A 13,658-nucleotide genomic window follows, 5' to 3' on the forward strand; every position below is an offset into this window, starting at 1 on the left:
GCATTTCGGTTAAATGTCTGTTTATTCGTATGTGTGTTTTGTTTCGCACAAGAAAAAATAGAATTCTATTAGGTCATAGTCTTAGAGCTAGGTTTAAACTTGGTAACTATACACTATACGGTATTTACAAGGTGTGCATGTGCATATGCATATATATATATATATATATAAATATCTATTATATAGTACAATAACTTTTCGACTCCATAAAAACGGCCCACTCACCAAATGCCTCGTTTGTGGGGTTTTTGCAAAATTCCATGACGTAATAGTAAAACAATACACAAGTGTAATAGTTAGCACAGCTAAATATGAATTCCTGAACCGAGTTTCTTCATTTCACACGTTTTTCTGGTCACAAGTGCATACTCCACAAGAGAGACAGACCATGTCACCCATAACTATAACTATCTTAATACAAAATAAAGACTAACTAATAAAAGTTATATTCTAGGGGCGGGTCGATTTGTGTTTTCGAAAAATTAGCCAAAAGAGGGTGTAAGCAAATTGTAGTTTGGGCACAAAAAATATTTACTAAACAATACTGGAAATTTCTTTGGACTTCAGATCGATTGCTCACATTCTAAAATTTATTTAAATAGTCACAAAGATCTAATTAAGACATTTTATTTTGCTATTCCTTGCGGAAAGCAGCTTAAGGTTGGGCAAAAAAAATATTTTCTAAACAATACTGGTTAAAATCAATTTCAGAACTAATGCTCACATTGTAAAACTGATTTTAATCCTCACAAGGCTCGAATTAAATGATTTTTGTTTGCTGAAAACTTTAAGCAAATTCTAAGCTAGGCAAACTAGACATTTTCTAAAAAATACTGCAAATTTCTTTGAACTTTACGTTGGTTAAAATGGATTTTATATCTAACAAAACGACTTTTAAAGCAAAAATCAACCTACAAAATGTTTCAAAAAACTTTTTAAATGGAATACTTTTGTTTTGTGTGAAATTTTGCTAGCTTAAGTTCCAAAAACGATGAAGATAGTACCAAAGTAAATTTAGATATTTTAGGTCAATCAAAAATCGAACCACCCTTAGATTTGCTTAAAACTAAGCCTTAATGTACAATCTGGGAAGCAATTCAAACAATTTTGAACCGTTCAACATCCTAATAACATATACAATATTCCTTTATTGTACACTGTGCTTTAAAGAAGGACAATTTACTGCTCCATGGGACAGGCCGTGGGCATCACGTTGTTATTGCTGGAACCCACGTAGAGCATTCCGAAGCGCTTTTGCTGCGGTGGACAGGCGGCGGGTGGCGCTGGCGTGGGGACCTCGCAACGCTCCTCGAAGTAGTGCACAATACGCTGGAGCACGAACTTGAAGATCTTCTCCTTGGCAATCTCCCCGTTGAGGAATGTGATGTCCTTGCAATCCCGATACTCGCTGAAGTTCTTCTCGTAGTGCGGCCAAACGCAGAGCTCAAAGTAGCCGGTGACATCGGGTGGATCGTAGGTGCGTTTGCTGCGCCGCTCGAAGCACTTCTCGTAGGGCAGATGGAAATGGTACTTGAGGTTGCACAGGGCCAGCAGCTCCGGCTGATTGAAGATCATGAATCCCTCGACCAGGAGGAAGTTGATCTTTTTGTCTCTCAGCTGGGCGGCTATCTGGGCATTGATACGCATGATGTGCCTCGCCTGCTGCTGTTGCTGGTGGATTTGCTGCTGCTGATGCTGCTGATGATGATGCTGCTGCTGCTGGGAGTGGTGATTATGATGATGGTGTTGGTGGTGTAGCCTTGGCTGCTGCTGCTGCTGCTGTGGCGGTGGATAGCCATTGACCTGCTTGTAGTAGTTGGCATTGTAGTGATACTGCTGCTGGAACTGCATGGCATAGTGCTCGAAATTGGCGTAGGTAACCAGCTGCTGCTCCGGTGGCTCTGGCGCCACCCCCTTGATGATGTGCGCTATGTCGTTCAGCATTTTGGCCATGTCCAGCGAGGTGATCAGCTCGAAATTGATGACATTCAGCGCTTCATTCCGCTGATGCCGCTTGTCGTCCACGGGCAGAAAGTAGTCGTCCTGCGAGATCAGACGCACTTCACCAATAGTGTAGGGCGAGTTCCACAGCGGCGCTCCACTCAGACCCTTGAAGTAATCGTGCAGACTGTGGGCCAGCGTCGTCTTGCCGCCGCAGGTGACGCCCGAGATTCCAATCACCAGCCACTGCGGCATCTTGTTTACAACAGACTATCTCCCAACCTATTCCTGTTTTTCAGCCAGAATCAAAATCGGAATCGTACGTTCGCACAACAGGGCAGTGATAACCCCTTAATCGCGCTTTAACCTGAGGCTCCAAATGTGATAGAAGGAGAACGCGGCAATGCCGCCGAGGAAGATCACCCCGAACACAGTGGGCACTATGAATGCGTACTTCAGCGGTGGGAAGAACAGTCGAATGGGATTACCTGGTGGTAAAAATTAAGAGTTGATTAGACAGAGTTCAATGAGGCGTCAAAGTATTTGCCAATTACTTTGCCAAAGTAATTACCAATTAAAAAATTTTTAAAATTTTGTAGCCCAAAAAATATTTTAATATATCACAATTTTGACAGGAAAAGTGGGGTATAACAAGGATAATACAAGTAAATTTAATTTAAGACTATAATTGTCCTAATTTGTTCTTTAAGTTGTTTTTTGTAATTAGGTAGAATTCAATAAGGGCTCACTGTTTTTATCAACATAGAATTACTAATACTAATACTATATTTGTGATAGTTTTTGCCTTTACAATTAATTTAATATTAATATTAATTATTTTAGAAAGTTAAAAGGGAAATGCGAAACTCGATTGTTTTCCTGTGTTTGTAGAGTATTCTTTTTTAAAGACTTTAAGATTAGATTTTGTATTTTTAGGTTAGTGTAGAATGCTACAAATTAGATTGGTCACGGCATGAAAATCATCAATCGTTTAAATGGCGAAAAAAAAGCTAGGAGGTATGGTGAAAACGAAAACAATTTGTTTGTATAAAAACTACGTAGCTAAATGATGCTTATATGTAACAAATAATCAAAATCAACGTAATTTGTATGACAAATGGTGTAAACAAACGTTTGCTCATTGCTGATATTTAATCTCTAACTAAATTTGTTATAAACCATGCTTGTTATTTCAACAATGGGGCGTATAGTTTATATCCAACAGGTGAAATAAAAAAGAAAATGTTTATTGCTGACACTGAAATCTACAAGCGATTTCGCTAGCTGAAAACCTTGTTTAATAGGGGAATATGCCTACCTAAACTTTTGTCGAATTTTTGTTTAGCTCCATTAATAAAGTAGATTTTTTTATTAATTCAAGTAATGCGGTAATAAAAAAGAAAATTTGTCATTTATTAACATAAGCTATTAAAAAAATATGGTTTTAAAGCTATTTTAATAAACAAACTACTGTAAAGATGCCTAGCTATAAAAGATACTGTTTATAAATGAAAACTTGAATCATAAAATTTTGCAGTTTCAATGAAAACTTCGCTTAAAAAAATAAAATTTCTATTTCTGTTGAAGTTTGTTATACTAATTTTTTTAGCCGTCTACTGTAAAAATATTAAATTTGTTTTTGGGCTTATTCTCCTTAGATAATAATAATCTCTTAATAATAGAAAAATAAGTTTGCTGACAAATCTTAAAACAATATTATAATTTCTTAGCAAACTATGTGAAAAACGCCTGCGCATATAGCCGGTGACTACTGTACTCCTCATCTCTGTTCGTCGGTGACCTTGACCCGAGCTTAGAGACTCATAGAGCCGCATTCCGGGTAACCCCGGTTTCGAGTGGTGACCTCTGAGGATTTGATTTGAAATACCCACACTGTCTTTGCAATGTGTACCTATGTACGTATATATCGTGACCAATTTACGCCGCGGCATCACTTTAATTACTGCACAAAAGAGGCGCGCCAGATTATTCAATAAAACTTATAACCGAGAGAAAAATCACCGACTTTTAAATGGTTATATCTACATCTATATGGCGTGTTTACCTTCATCGATGAGCATAAACGGGAGGACGGCCACCCAGAAAAAGTAGTAGAAGAACACGGCGATTGCGGATATCAAAATGATTTTCCCGAGTTGCGCATTCGAAGCCATAAATAGCTGATATTGATATTCTCGGAAATTCTGGCGTTTTTCGGGCGAAAAGACACGCGACAACCGGCGGCGATTTCTGCGGAAGACTGCTCATGGGGCGTTCTCCCCGATTCTCCACTCCACTGTCCACTAATCCTCGATTTCTCGGACAAATCCCCAAGTAGTCGCAGCTCCCGATTGAGTTTCGTGCTTGGTAAATTGTGTAAACAAAACAAACAAGTGCGTGATCCAAAAATTGTCCGAATCTAAGGTGTTATTGACGGTGTGACCGGGTGGCAGAACTGGGAAATACCAAAATCGAGGGATGCTTAAGCAATTTTACATTCGTAGTTAGAAAGTTTTTCAAAAAAAAATTTGAGTGGTAATAAATAAATGAAATAATAAATTTATTACAAAAAAAGTAATTTAATATTTATAAAACTACAAATTACTTTGAGACTTAAACAAAACAAAATAAACATATTTATTTGATATAAATGGGTGCCTTATATTTTTAGAGATGATTTGGATAAACTTCCGAAACGCCCCGACCTCCGATCATATTTAAATGTTCAGGTTACATGTATTTTAAGGTTCTGTTAATTAAACATCAGAATGGTGACAAGTAGGATTTCTTTAAAGAAATCCCAAATTAAATTTTATTGTAAAAAAACTTTAAGCAAACGTTGTAAAATGTTTGCTTAAAGTTTATAGTTAAATTTACATATTTTTTCTTTTAATTGATATATATTAGGCAACAATGCCTAAAATCCAAAAAATAAAAGTTTTCATTGCTTGTTCTAATAAATCGGTCTAGTCGCCAACTTTTCCTAATCGGGGATTAAACTAACCTATATGTTTAATATTTAATCTAATTTTTTATAGCCCGTTTTATTAATTTGATTTTGGAATTTTGTTTTATTTTAATCAAGTTAAGATCAAACATTTTAGGTCATCAAAATATATTCATTTTAGATTTGAGGTAATTCTAAATAAAAAATTACAATTTTTAAAATACCAATACCTTTTTGCCTGCCGGGTGTTTATGGATTTCCGAGATCTGGTCACATTGACCCATTAGCGAATGTAAACAAACAATTCGTTTTCGAATTAAAAATGGTAAAAAAGGCGCAAACGAAACGGCAGCCGTGGGTAAAGAACCTATATTCGAACCGCGAATATCCGGACAACTATACGGATGCCAGTTTCCTGAAGGACCTGCGCACCAACCTGCATGTCAGGATATACACACTCAGTGAGGCGATTGCCGGCATTACGGTGCTAAATAATCAGATCTCCTGCATTACCGGCTTCCTGATACTTTACCAACTGATGCTCAGCGACAGGGTATCGCCCACCACGATTCTGGTGCCCAGTTGTGGGATTACGGGCATTGGATACCTGTGCTACCGGGGCAGGAGTCTCAGCTGGGCGCTCCTCGGGGAGGACTCCAAAACCCTGGTCACGGTGGTCTTCTTCGGATACCTGTTCTCACCAATGCTGCACACCCTCACCCAGGCCATCAGCACGGACACCATCTACACGATGACCTTCTTCGTCCTGCTGGGGAATCTGATATTCAGTCACTACGGATTGGATGTGGCCATGGTCTCCAAGGTAGTGAATGCACCCAGCTTATAGAGTCAACAAACGTATTCAATTGTCTTACTTGATCAATCATTTAGTTGGTTCATTGATCAAAGGATTACTTATTAGCTTGTTTAATTTATTTAACTTTACTGTTTACTTCATCATTCGTTCCCAATTGATCAAGTATTTATTGACCAACGTTTTCATTTCACAACTTGATGAGTTGTTCATTTTGTAATGTTCTTTACATTTGCATTGTAATTCCAGGCCATCTCACTGAATGCGGCTATATTTGGAGCCATTTGCTTGGCCTCCAGGCTGCCGTCTTCGTATCATGCCTTCGTGCTCCTTGTCGAGGCGGCCGTCTTCTTTGTGCTGTATCCCATAATGACGGAGGCGAACTGGAGGGCTGGCTTCATGGTGCCCATCTTTGCCATTTGCTGCCTGGCCCTGTACTGGATATCGCGACCGGTGCTCTACCTCTACGCCTCCACCACCGTGTTCATCAACTTCGTGTGCCCCTTCATTTTCGTGTGGCAGCAGCAGTACAAGTTCAACATCCACGGACCCTGGGACGAGGCCATCGTGGAGGAGAACACCGACGAGAACCTGGACGAGAACTTATAGCGGCAGCTAAGCTTCTCAGAGCAGCTGCGGCCACGACCAGGTGGCGGCGATCTCGGGGAGCACTTCACCAATCACTAACCATTCGTACAATTTTTTGTTATTAACTCTGTAAGTTCATTTTTTGTTAATAACTTTGTAAACTCATTCCGAGCTCCTGCCCATGTTGATCTTATTATTATGAATTTAGGTTATAAGTATGCTTTTAATAAATTATATTTTTAAAATAGTCTATTAACTGTGAGTGAAGTTCTCTTTGGGTGTTAAATAAAATTATTTTATATTCAACGTAAAATAGTTTTTAGGTAAATTGAAAATATTAAACTAGAATTTTTTTTAGAAGTAACTTAACGTTTCATTTAAAATTTGTCTATACTTAAAAGTACTACCAGCAAATCAGACTTAAAACAAAAATTTTGAGCAGCTTAATAGATAATACCTTTAAAATATCTATAAACCGAAGATAAAATCCATTTTCGGGTGTTGAATCGAACGATTTTATTTTAATTTCTACCATTTGAGCCAAGCCAGTACCCAATAATTTATACATGAAAGAAACTCTGCGAAATCGCACTCGCTCCTTGTTGAATACTTATCAACAAAATTAATATACATTAGCAGTATTGTTGATTTGCAGACTGGTTCTCGGAAATTCGAGGCTTACACTGAAATTAACATTTTTAAATATTGATTGGTAAACTAACTCAAATTTAAAGATATGTTTTTAAACAATTAAATAAATGAGTTTGAGAAAATAGCTAACAAAATTAATGATTTTGTAGAGTAAGACTAAAATGTAAGAAATAATTATTATAACTGGGCTGTATGTATTTAAGGCTAGATCTTGTTCAATAATTAGTGGGCACTAAAGTGCTGCTACATTGAAGTAATTAGAGCCAGATATATTGATTTACAATCTGGGGAAAATGCGGTTAACAATTTGCAACTAATAGTTTCGAGAGAATTTTGTTTGTACTATTTTTTTTAATGTTGGAAATGGCTAAAAATAAATTAAATCGCAGCTCGTATCCCGACTGCGGTTGAAACTGGTTTCATAGATAACAAATAAGCATTTTGGAACCCATACATACATAAATTGTATGATTTCGACCTAATCAAATGCAAATCAATGCAAGCAATTACTTTAATAAGAGGGTACGAAATACGGATGACTGACATCTTCATTAACTGCACGACCTTTTAAGGGCTTAATCAGAATTTAAAATAATCGTTATTTGCATGGTTTTTAGTACGTATATATTTGTTGATATACATCAAACTAAAGGGTTAATGTTTTTTGATTAAACTCGTTGAAACAAAGTTAGCATAGTCCCATTAAAGTAATCCAATATTTTCACAAGTCCGCACTATTATCTCTAAGGATAGAAACTCCAAAAACTTACATCGTTTTCTGATAAGATGTTTATTTTTCAGTTATCTTCTCTTCAGTGAATTTCAATAATTCTTAATCTTTTTAGAATACCAATCAACAGTAGACCCGATAATAGCTCTGGGAAACAAAACCAAGTCGCAGTAAGAAAAGGTAACTATCGTTTATAACTAAACTAACACAAACTGGCTGAAATATAAGTCAAATGTCTGATATATAATTTTAAGACTGAAAGACGCCTTAATCTTTACAATATCCAATATTGACATAGTATCAACACTTTACCAACTAGGAAAAACGCAAATCAAGTTTCACCAACCGTAGCAAAAGTACTTTATTACTAAGTAACCAAAATCTGCTTGTTTAAATAGCACAAAATGGCTTTAGTTTACTAGACAAGCGCTTAATAAAAATTTATAAAAATCCCAGAATATTTAAAAGCAAATATGTGTCTTAGTAGTTGTCAACTGTTGCTTTTATTAAATTCAATTTACAAGTTTCGGGATTCGATGTTAACAACCTTCGCACCAGCACTTCAGACTGGGACTGCAGTGTCCACTGGATCGTCCTTCCTCCTTGCAAACACGACGACAAGTATCGTTATCCCAGACGGCACAGGGACCTCCATATCTTCCAGAAAGACAGTCGGCATCCGCTTCCTTGGCTCCCAGGATGAAGATCGCCATCACAGCGAGGAAAAAGTACAGGAACTTGATCTGCATCTTGTCAGTTTTTAGATAGGTTTTTACTGGTAAATAGAGCAGTGCCGTCAAAACAAAGTTCGGACTTGATTTATGGGTTTAGATACTCTCAGTAAACGCTTATATAGGGTCGGTATGCCTCTGCCCGGAAATTTTATTCTGCCAGCGTCGGCATCTCCACTGTGATAATTATTAACAGATAATTACAGTTAAATATAATAGTGTATTTGGTTACATTACGGCTGGTTAAATTTCAAACACAGACTTAAGAAACCAATTAAACTCGTAGGAATTCGAATCCTAATTTTGTACATAAAAAAATGTTCACCAATTTGCTGAATAACGAAATTAATATTATTAAATATTATGATAACAACACCCAATGAAGGGGTTTAATAATAGTAGTTAATAAAGATTTTCCTTTTTTATTAAATTTAATAACTAAAATTATTATATTTAAAATCCCCAAAAGGTCTCTTATAAAAAAACTAATAAATTTATTACTTTTTTTCAAACTTTAAAGGAAGTCTACGAAAATTTTACAACAAAAACACTTTTGCGTTACAGCAATCCTAAAAATAAAAATTAAAATAAGTTATAAGAAAACCCAGAGAAAATGTTGTAAACTACAACGAAATTAAGAAATTCAATCAAGTTAAGATTGATTTAAATCTTTAAATATTAAATTCACATTTGTCTCAGAAATGTTATGCAAGGATAAGATGGTGTAAGGTTTTTAAGAAAAAGAACCCCAGAAATTTCGGAAATCGAGAGCTTTAAGCATTAGATTAAAATATTTAAATATCAATGTGATGACGAGCAATTGTTGGCTATTAATAGCGAGAGCTCAAAAATAATCTGGAAATTGCCTGGTCCACAAGATTTTTGGCAGCACAGTGCCCTACTTATCTAGTTCACACACTCGAGGAGTTCCCCCAATTCGCGGTGATGCCCTTGAAATCTTGAAATTCACACAGCTGTGCAAAATGTTTTGCTAATTCCTATTATTATTTACCTGAATTTGTTGTTTTCATTTGTCAAATTATTAAAGCGCAAAAGATTCATATTTGACTTTGCTGCTTTGGATAAAGAATCTTGTTTAAATCGCTTGGGTAGTAGATTAAAAACATGATAACAACAACAGCCGTCCAAAAATTTCCCATGTGTGAACTAACTTCCCCAGAGATAACGATTCCAGAAAAACATATTTTTCTTATGCCGATGAGTTGTGGCTTAATAAAGCGTATTTTTTCTGCTTTTTGATTTACCACTCCTTACTCGAAGTGTAAAGGAGCATATTTCTTACCTTGAAAAGTATATAACATGTGGAAGGACGGGATTTTAACTCTTAAACAATATATTCTGGATCATGTATGGTTTTAGAGATTTTTTTATTGTGTCAAGTATAATAATGTGAAATAATGTGATAATGTTATTAGTTTCAAAGGAAAGTTTTAAAACCGTTTAAACTTACAAAATCATTTTTGTATTTGTGAATGATTTTTTTTTTAATATTTATGATATTAAATAAATATAAACATTATTAAGTAGCTTCTATGTGTAGATTTTTAAGAAAATGTGTTGTTATGAAATATATAATGCTTTGCATAAGAATTTAGGAATTATAAATATTAAAGAGACCTGTGGTTTTACGACACCGGCTGTAAAATCTAAAACACTTGAAATTCTAATATCTAAGGCATACAAATTTAAAGGTCTTAAGGTCTATACATTTGCATAAGTAAAAATAAATCTATTTTGTAAAAGTTCAAGACCAATTTGAGAATTTTTTAAGTCAGATACTTTGAATTATTTTCATTCTCGCAACAGCTGACTTAACAATAGTTTGGTAAAATAAGTAAAATGCAATTATCGGTTACTATCAAACTTATAATACCTCTTAAATATATTGATTTCCCAGTGCAATAAGATCAATATTATCACGGTTGAACAAGCTAGGGAAAACCAAACTAGGTGCAATTAGTCATTAGTAGTGGAATAACTAGTTGTGACTGAACAAACACAATTAGACTGTACTATTTATAACAGACTTAAAAGGCAAGTTCTTATACTGCAAAATCCCAAATAAATTAAAAAATTAATTTCATTGCTGTATTTTATTTGTTTTTTTCAACTGGTGGTACATTATGTAAATTTTCATTTCATTTCGATCAAAAAGTTTCGGGAAATCGGGCTTAGCATCCTTCGCACCAGCACTTCAGACTGGGACTGCAGTGTCCGCTGGATCGTCCTTCCTCCTTGCAAACACGACGACAAGTATCGTTATCCCAGACGGCACAGGGACCTTTATATCTTCCAGAAAGACAATCGGCATCGACTTGCTGGGATCCCAGGATGAAGATCGTCATCACCGCGAGGAAAAAGTAAAGGAACTTGATCTGCATCTTGTGACTTTTCAGGGAGGTTTTTCTTGTTAATAGGGCAATGCTGTCAAAACAAAGTTTGGTCTTGATTAATAGATTAAGATCTCTAAATAGCCCCTTATATAGGGTCCGAATCGCTCTCCCCGGCGATTTTGTTTCTGCCAGCTTTTTGTGATAATTGTGATAAATATTAGCAGACTGCAAATAATTACAGATAAATAAAACAGTGGATTTGTTAATAATAGCATATTTTCCGGCTGAAGTTATCACAAATACAGACTCGTACTCGATTTCAACGATACACATTTCAAAGCATTTCTCAGGGGCACCCCCTTTATTTAAGTATAGTTAAAAATAGATTTTCTTTATGAAAACTATCAATGAATATGGCATGTCAGGTTTGTTTGATAGTTTATACTATTGAAAATTGAATTATGTCGAAAAAAATTGTAGGCATTTTATCAAGCTATCTTTCAAAATATATACCGGAACTATTTTATACTGACGTTGAAATTGTAACAGATATTTTCGCAATATTAATCACGAGAAAAATTAAAATTTTTTTTTATTACATCAAGCAATTAAATATGCATTGTATTTAATATTTCGATTTTATAGTACATTTAATTTAAATATTATAAATGCAATTTTGAACTCAGTCAGATATTTATTTTTAAAGTTTTACAACATATTTGATTCAAATGTTTTAATAGCAACTATAGGACATTGATAGTCGGAGCATAAAAATCGAATTATATATGCAGAATATATTGCTTTTGTCGGCTTGCCTTAAGGTTGCTTCTTTTGTTGTAAATTTTGTTCTTACCTATAAATATATATGGCTTTGATATATCGTCATAATTCATAGTCGGAAGGTAGTTTCCCGAGTTTTTAAAAAGCGGTAAGACCTGTTTTTACGGGGCTGATTCTGCATTGTGGTGAAAATGCTAATCACTTACTCTCACTGTACCTTTTGGGAAGGCATACTTTTGAGCTTATTAACTCGAACGAGAAAAGTTAATAATATTTGAAAAACCCAATGTACCATTTGCCCTTTAACATACCTATTTACTTGACAACGATTGTGTTCAGTATGCAACGTTACCATTACCATGGTCGGATAAGCTTTATCGGAAATAAGAGTCAATAACCTGCTATCGATGACACATAATTTCCTATTCTTAGAGATATGGGCAATAAAGTCATCATTATTTTACTTCGTTTCTTAAGTTTGCAAGGCAAGGATGTTGCCTAATTATAAACACTATTAGAGGTTTAGGAAATACTTTAAAACTATTACATTTTCTTGCAGTGAGTAACATATTTGGTATTTATTTCATTAATATTTATATGAAAAATGTACAATACAGATTTAGCTTATAATGTTTATAAGCTTGTACACTGTTAAAAAGAATTTGATTCAACATCCTTCGCACCAGCACTTCATGCTGGCACTGCAGTGTCCGCTGACTCGTCCTTCCTCCTTGCAGAGTCGCCTGCACAGTTCTCCATCCCAGGCGAAGCAGGGACCACTGAATTTCCCAGAAAGACAATCACTGGCTGAAGCCGTGTTGGCAGCCAGGACAACAATTGTCATCACAGCCAGGAAGGCGAACAGGAATTTGATCTGCACCATTGTAACTGGTATTCTCACGAGGACTGGTACTTTATTTGAGTTATGAGCAACGTTTGGTCTCCACAATTTGTGGTGGAGCTTATATAGGGACTAGACCCCTTCAGGTTTCCAGATAAATTTCGAAATATATGGCTGACTGCATCAGTATGTTTCAACATACTTTGTGTTATATTCTGCGTGAATTAATTGCGATATTAAACGTGGATCCCTATCTAAAATTGATAAGCTACCTGGAAAATCGATTCAGAAGCCCATTATCTTATTATTTCGTATCAAGAATAATAGAATTACTTTTTTCAATGCTTGTTGTAGAGAATTTCTTGTTTCTAGCAACTGGGAAATGTCTGAACTTTAAGTCAATTAAATGTTTTGAACATTATTTAAAAACAATACATTTTAACTGCATTGATTTATATAGATTTGAAAAAACATTTTTTGAGCACAATTTAAGTTTACCATTTAACATATAAAGAACCTGGATCTATTTAACGTGTTGGAACTCAATAAATAGATAAGCTAGGTGAACTGAAAGTCCCAGAATCCCAGATAGATAATATTTCATTTTTTTTATTGCCAGCATACTATTTTCACAGAGAAAAGTATTTATTTTTAATAGCATGTGTGTATTGAAAGCAGTACCATAGAATGCAATAAATGATACTTCATTTTTTGGGCAGATTAAATTTAAATTAAAATGTTTAATTTACTAAGGATCAACAAATTATATTAAAACGCTTTAAGCCGCAATAGGTCAGAAGATAAAAAAGAAAAGAGATAACTTTTTATATCAGGCTTTCAATTTTTAATTCACATAAATCTTAAATTTTTCACTTTTTTAAGGACGTGGCCCTAACATTGTTCGCACCAACACTTCATGCTGGAACTGCAATGTCCACTGGGTCTTCCTGACTCCATGCAAATTCGCCTGCAGCGTTCCCTACTCCAAGCGAAACAAGGTCCTTTAAATGCTCCAGAAAGACAATCCTTTGATTCAGCGGTATTGGCAGTTAGGATAACAATTGTCATCACAGCGAGGATGGCGAACAGGAATTTGATCTGCACCATTGTAACCAGTATTCTCAATTTGAGGTTTAAGCAACATTTGGTGAGTTTATATAGGGACCAGACCCCTCAAAATGTGAAAGGTGAAAAATATAACATTTACAATAGTTCCAATTTTATTGCAATATATTTTATTTGAGTTAAATATGGTTTAAATTTAACATAATTTTTCAGACA

General features: G+C 35.2%; 7 protein-coding genes across 7 annotated transcripts; 1 reads left to right on the top strand and 6 right to left on the bottom strand.

Annotated features, from left to right (window-relative positions):
- Window positions 1–3: 3 nt before the first annotated feature.
- On the bottom strand, window positions 4–2,196 carry LOC108146058 (alpha-protein kinase 1). The gene has a single exon (XM_017271870.2). The coding sequence runs from the start codon at window positions 2,194–2,196 to the stop codon at window positions 1,180–1,182; it is 1,017 nt and encodes a 338-aa protein (XP_017127359.1). The 3' UTR covers window positions 4–1,179.
- Window positions 2,197–2,292: 96 nt separating this feature from the next.
- LOC108146060 (dolichol-phosphate mannose synthase subunit 2) lies at window positions 2,293–4,393 on the bottom strand. The gene is made up of 2 exons (XM_017271874.2): window positions 4,007–4,393; window positions 2,293–2,429 (listed from the first exon to the last, which is right to left on the bottom strand). The coding sequence occupies exons 1-2, from the start codon at window positions 4,113–4,115 to the stop codon at window positions 2,293–2,295; spliced, it is 246 nt and encodes an 81-aa protein (XP_017127363.1). The 5' UTR covers window positions 4,116–4,393.
- A 775-nt stretch (window positions 4,394–5,168) lies between these two features.
- LOC108145708 (phosphatidylinositol N-acetylglucosaminyltransferase subunit C) lies at window positions 5,169–6,537 on the top strand. The gene is made up of 2 exons (XM_017271269.2): window positions 5,169–5,711; window positions 5,952–6,537. Exons 1-2 carry the CDS (start codon window positions 5,211–5,213, stop codon window positions 6,309–6,311), a joined length of 861 nt encoding a protein of 286 aa, XP_017126758.1. The 5' UTR covers window positions 5,169–5,210; the 3' UTR covers window positions 6,312–6,537.
- Window positions 6,538–8,147: 1,610 nt separating this feature from the next.
- LOC108145709 (drosomycin) lies at window positions 8,148–8,478 on the bottom strand. Its single transcript, XM_017271270.2, has one exon. The coding sequence runs from the start codon at window positions 8,418–8,420 to the stop codon at window positions 8,211–8,213; it is 210 nt and encodes a 69-aa protein (XP_017126759.1). The 5' UTR covers window positions 8,421–8,478; the 3' UTR covers window positions 8,148–8,210.
- Window positions 8,479–10,497: 2,019 nt separating this feature from the next.
- Window positions 10,498–10,859, bottom strand: LOC108145716 (drosomycin-like). Its single transcript, XM_017271277.2, has one exon. It carries the CDS (start codon window positions 10,802–10,804, stop codon window positions 10,595–10,597), a length of 210 nt encoding a protein of 69 aa, XP_017126766.1. The 5' UTR covers window positions 10,805–10,859; the 3' UTR covers window positions 10,498–10,594.
- A 1,262-nt stretch (window positions 10,860–12,121) lies between these two features.
- On the bottom strand, window positions 12,122–12,457 carry LOC108145738 (drosomycin-like). The gene has a single exon (XM_017271301.2). It carries the CDS (start codon window positions 12,417–12,419, stop codon window positions 12,204–12,206), a length of 216 nt encoding a protein of 71 aa, XP_017126790.1. The 5' UTR covers window positions 12,420–12,457; the 3' UTR covers window positions 12,122–12,203.
- Window positions 12,458–13,268: 811 nt separating this feature from the next.
- Window positions 13,269–13,493, bottom strand: LOC108145741 (drosomycin-like). The gene has a single exon (XM_017271304.2). It carries the CDS (start codon window positions 13,482–13,484, stop codon window positions 13,269–13,271), a length of 216 nt encoding a protein of 71 aa, XP_017126793.1. The 5' UTR covers window positions 13,485–13,493.
- Between the last annotated feature and the right edge of the window lie 165 nt (window positions 13,494–13,658).

The sequence above is a fragment of the Drosophila elegans genome, unplaced genomic scaffold (assembly GCF_018152505.1).
Source record: "Drosophila elegans isolate 14027-0461.03 unplaced genomic scaffold, ASM1815250v1 contig_208, whole genome shotgun sequence".
Classification (NCBI taxonomy): Eukaryota; Metazoa; Arthropoda; class Insecta; order Diptera; family Drosophilidae; genus Drosophila; species Drosophila elegans.

Excerpts from the sequence above, each read along its gene's own strand:
- LOC108145741 (XM_017271304.2), bottom strand. The coding sequence starts at position 13,484 with ATGGTGCAGATCAAATTCCTGTTCGCCATCCTCGCTGTGATGACAATT.
- LOC108145708 (XM_017271269.2), top strand. The coding sequence starts at position 5,211 with ATGGTAAAAAAGGCGCAAACGAAACGGCAGCCGTGGGTAAAGAACCTA. Across the intron at positions 5,712-5,951 it reads ATGTGGCCATGGTCTCCAAG|GCCATCTCACTGAATGCGGC; the intron begins GTAGTGAATGCA and ends TTGTAATTCCAG.
- LOC108146060 (XM_017271874.2), bottom strand. The coding sequence starts at position 4,115 with ATGGCTTCGAATGCGCAACTCGGGAAAATCATTTTGATATCCGCAATC. Across the intron at positions 2,430-4,006 it reads GTTTATGCTCATCGATGAAG|GTAATCCCATTCGACTGTTC; the intron begins GTAAACACGCCA and ends TTTTACCACCAG.
- LOC108146058 (XM_017271870.2), bottom strand. The coding sequence starts at position 2,196 with ATGCCGCAGTGGCTGGTGATTGGAATCTCGGGCGTCACCTGCGGCGGC.
- LOC108145738 (XM_017271301.2), bottom strand. The coding sequence starts at position 12,419 with ATGGTGCAGATCAAATTCCTGTTCGCCTTCCTGGCTGTGATGACAATT.
- LOC108145709 (XM_017271270.2), bottom strand. The coding sequence starts at position 8,420 with ATGCAGATCAAGTTCCTGTACTTTTTCCTCGCTGTGATGGCGATCTTC.
- LOC108145716 (XM_017271277.2), bottom strand. The coding sequence starts at position 10,804 with ATGCAGATCAAGTTCCTTTACTTTTTCCTCGCGGTGATGACGATCTTC.